This window comes from Sinocyclocheilus anshuiensis, unplaced genomic scaffold (genome assembly GCF_001515605.1).
Source record: "Sinocyclocheilus anshuiensis isolate Anshui unplaced genomic scaffold, SAMN03320099.WGS_v1.1 C33142505, whole genome shotgun sequence".
In the NCBI taxonomy this organism is placed as follows: domain Eukaryota; kingdom Metazoa; phylum Chordata; class Actinopteri; order Cypriniformes; family Cyprinidae; genus Sinocyclocheilus; species Sinocyclocheilus anshuiensis.
The window spans coordinates 1-2,868 of NW_015621885.1; the positions used below are offsets into that span (position 1 = coordinate 1).

General features: G+C 36.9%; 1 protein-coding gene across 1 annotated transcript; it reads right to left on the reverse strand.

Annotated features, from left to right (window-relative positions):
* Positions 1-1,984: 1,984 nt before the first annotated feature.
* LOC107683300 (4F2 cell-surface antigen heavy chain-like) lies at positions 1,985-2,862 on the reverse strand. Its single transcript, XM_016479353.1, has 3 exons — positions 2,817-2,862; positions 2,669-2,731; positions 1,985-2,558 (listed from the first exon to the last, which is right to left on the reverse strand). Exons 2-3 carry the CDS (start codon positions 2,714-2,716, stop codon positions 2,220-2,222), a joined length of 387 nt encoding a protein of 128 aa, XP_016334839.1. The 5' UTR covers positions 2,717-2,731; positions 2,817-2,862; the 3' UTR covers positions 1,985-2,219.
* Positions 2,863-2,868: the final 6 nt, after the last annotated feature.

Genomic DNA, 2,868 nt, shown 5'->3' on the forward strand with positions numbered 1-2,868 from the left:
CTCTGCATTTAACTCATCCAAGAGCACACACACAGTAGTGAACACATACACACACACACACACACAGAGCAGTGGGCAGCCATATTGCAGTTGGGGGTTCGATGCCTTGTTCAAGGGTCTCACCTCAGTCGTGGTAATAAGGGTGGAAGAAAGCGCTGGTTAATCATTCCCCCCACCGACAATCCCTGCCGGACCTGAGACTTAAACCCGCAACTTTCGGGTTACAAGTCATTGTGGACCATTAGGCCACGACTGCCCCAAAATGTTCCTTGAAAAGCAAATTTGTAATTTGTAATAAATACAATGACTGCAGAATAACTACTAAGTCACAGAAACCTATTCCCATGAATACTTGCTTTCATTGCGCCTAACATCCAAGATAGAACCAGATGCAGAGCTGTTTTTTTTTCCTGCACAGGAAGGTGTAACCAACACAACTGTAAAGCTCTCAAAACATGCTCAAAGACACATCTTCCCTGCATGCTATTCTGTCTCCTTCCCTCAGTTTAAGATGAACAATACCAGCTGAGGGGAAGAGGAAGAGTCTGAGGAGAGTGGTTTGTTTTCTCTGCGCTCTGCATGAGGTCCTGGGGTTCACAGATGCTCTGCAGGGGTCTGGATGGACCTTCCTAAGCCTGTCTGATCCTGCTCTACAGAACCTCTTTCAAAGACGTGAAAAAAATATGACAGACCTCAAGCAGATGGTTTTATCTATTTTTTCCCCAAGTCTGTTTATTGTTACTGTTGTAGGCTTTGAGGAGCCAGTAGGATTGTATTGTTTGAGAAGATGCAGAATTGCCCTTCATTCCAATGCTGGCCACTAGTTTTCTGTAAAGTACTGTAAGAACTGTGTGTGTGAATAATGCTTTTGGAGACAATTTTAGTTTAATTTTAAAAAATTAAAAAATAAATGAATACACATTTTTCCTTAGTGTGACGAACATTTAAAAAAAATCTAAATGACCTTTTTCTACTAAAAATAATCTTTTGTGCATTGGAAAGTTTCCATGGATGTTAAAGGATCTTCATGGAACCATCAATGAAAATAAAGAACCTTTATTTTTATGAGGGTTGTATGAATTACAATGCAATTTATAGTGAAACTCTGTTTTAAACTATTTTATCTGATACATGAGTGTTGGCTAAAACAATTATTTTTGTTTAATTATATTTGGGTTTATATAATTTGGCTGTATAACAATTATTATGGGCGTTTTAGGCAAATTACATTAATTTCTTTGCATTATTAAAAAAGTTGCTGATTTGTAAAAACCAGGTTAAACGTTTATAAACTTTTTTAGTTGGCTGATTAATGTGCAAAATTTAATTATGGGCTTGAATGTTGAGGACATAAAGTGCCCTCTAGTGGCAGTTTGTGAAAGGACTGACCACCTCGAGCCTTTCCACCATCTTTTTGTGGGAAACATGATACATTTCTTCGCGATTCTTGGATGAATAAAACTTTTAAAAGAGCAACGTTTATTTAAAATAGAAATTGGAATTTATAGAACAATGCAAGTCTTTGTAATGCAAGTCTTTTCACTTTTGATTGATTTAATGCATTGATTTAATTGATTTAATACTTGCTGAATAAAAGTACTAATTTCTTTCAAAAAATAAATAAATTAATAAATTAATTAATTAATTAATAACTCTTAGTCATCCAAATCATTTGAATGATAATGTAATTTTGTGTTAATGTTAATGCATGCATGGAAGATTCTTTTTGTATATTATATTGTATTTGTAGATTTTATTTACTGTTTTTAAACACAAAGTCTTGTATTTAGCTCATTTTAACACTTCTCTTACCCATTTTTTTCCTGCTTTAAGATTATGATTAGTAATTGTGTCCTAAAACAACAAAGTAAATTAATTCAAGAGGGAACCATTTTCGTTTGATATACTGTACGCATTAACTGCACCAGTGCAATAAAGTGGATACAGTTTAAAACAAAACACAAAACATATCTTCAGTAGCCATTTCATTTATTATTAAATCAGGGGCTTTAGATCTACATGTCTCTGTATGGAGATCAACTTCTATCCTATACATCAACTGTAACAACTTTCACATAGCTTAGTGCACCTAAAAGTATCCCTATTAGAGAATACAATTAAAACTATAAACTCTTCCACTCAAAAGACAAAGTCTTTCCAAACCTGTGCACAGTGTTGAAACCCATCTGAGACATTAAGGACTGTCTGTGTCCGTGTGTCTAGCCAGGAAAAGCATAAGACAACAGAACAGCCTGTTTCGGCCCTAGCTCTAACTTCTCTACTGACACCTTACTATCCACAGCTAGATTCTCTGTATCTGTGGAAGCACAGACTCGCGCCTCAGCGGGCAGGTCGCTATTGGTCAGTGTCATGGTAACAGTGTCATTTCCCCAGTTTAAGGCTACCAGGAAGCGCTCGCTCTGGTCCCAAAGGCGGAGAAATGCTAATGAAGTGGATGAACTGTAAAGGCTGACATATTCTCCATGCAGAAGCGATCGTTCTTTTCCTTTCAGATCACTGAGTGCTTTAAAGAAGTCACGCACTGCGGTACGTTCCTCCTGTACAGTCCGAGTCAAAAGAACAAAAAAAAGAAACAGAGTTTTTTTTAAATGTGCAATTACTAGAGTGCTATGTATAGCAACGTGAAAATGTGATCATGAAAATGTACCTTTGCTGTTGCATTGTCATCTTCTGCTTGACTTTCCAGGTCCCACATTGCTTCAGGTTTCTCCTGTATAGGTGAAATTATGTCAAGTTATCAACTTATCAAAATCTTAATTTTCACTTTAATTTACAAGATAGCATGCTCTACTCACCCCAGCATTCAGTCCGACCTCATCTCCAGCGCTGAACACAGGTGTGCCCGGG

Excerpts from the sequence above, each read along its gene's own strand:
- LOC107683300 (XM_016479353.1), bottom strand. The coding sequence starts at position 2,716 with ATGTGGGACCTGGAAAGTCAAGCAGAAGATGACAATGCAACAGCAAAG. Across the intron at positions 2,559-2,668 it reads ATGACAATGCAACAGCAAAG|GAGGAACGTACCGCAGTGCG; the intron begins GTACATTTTCAT and ends CGGACTGTACAG.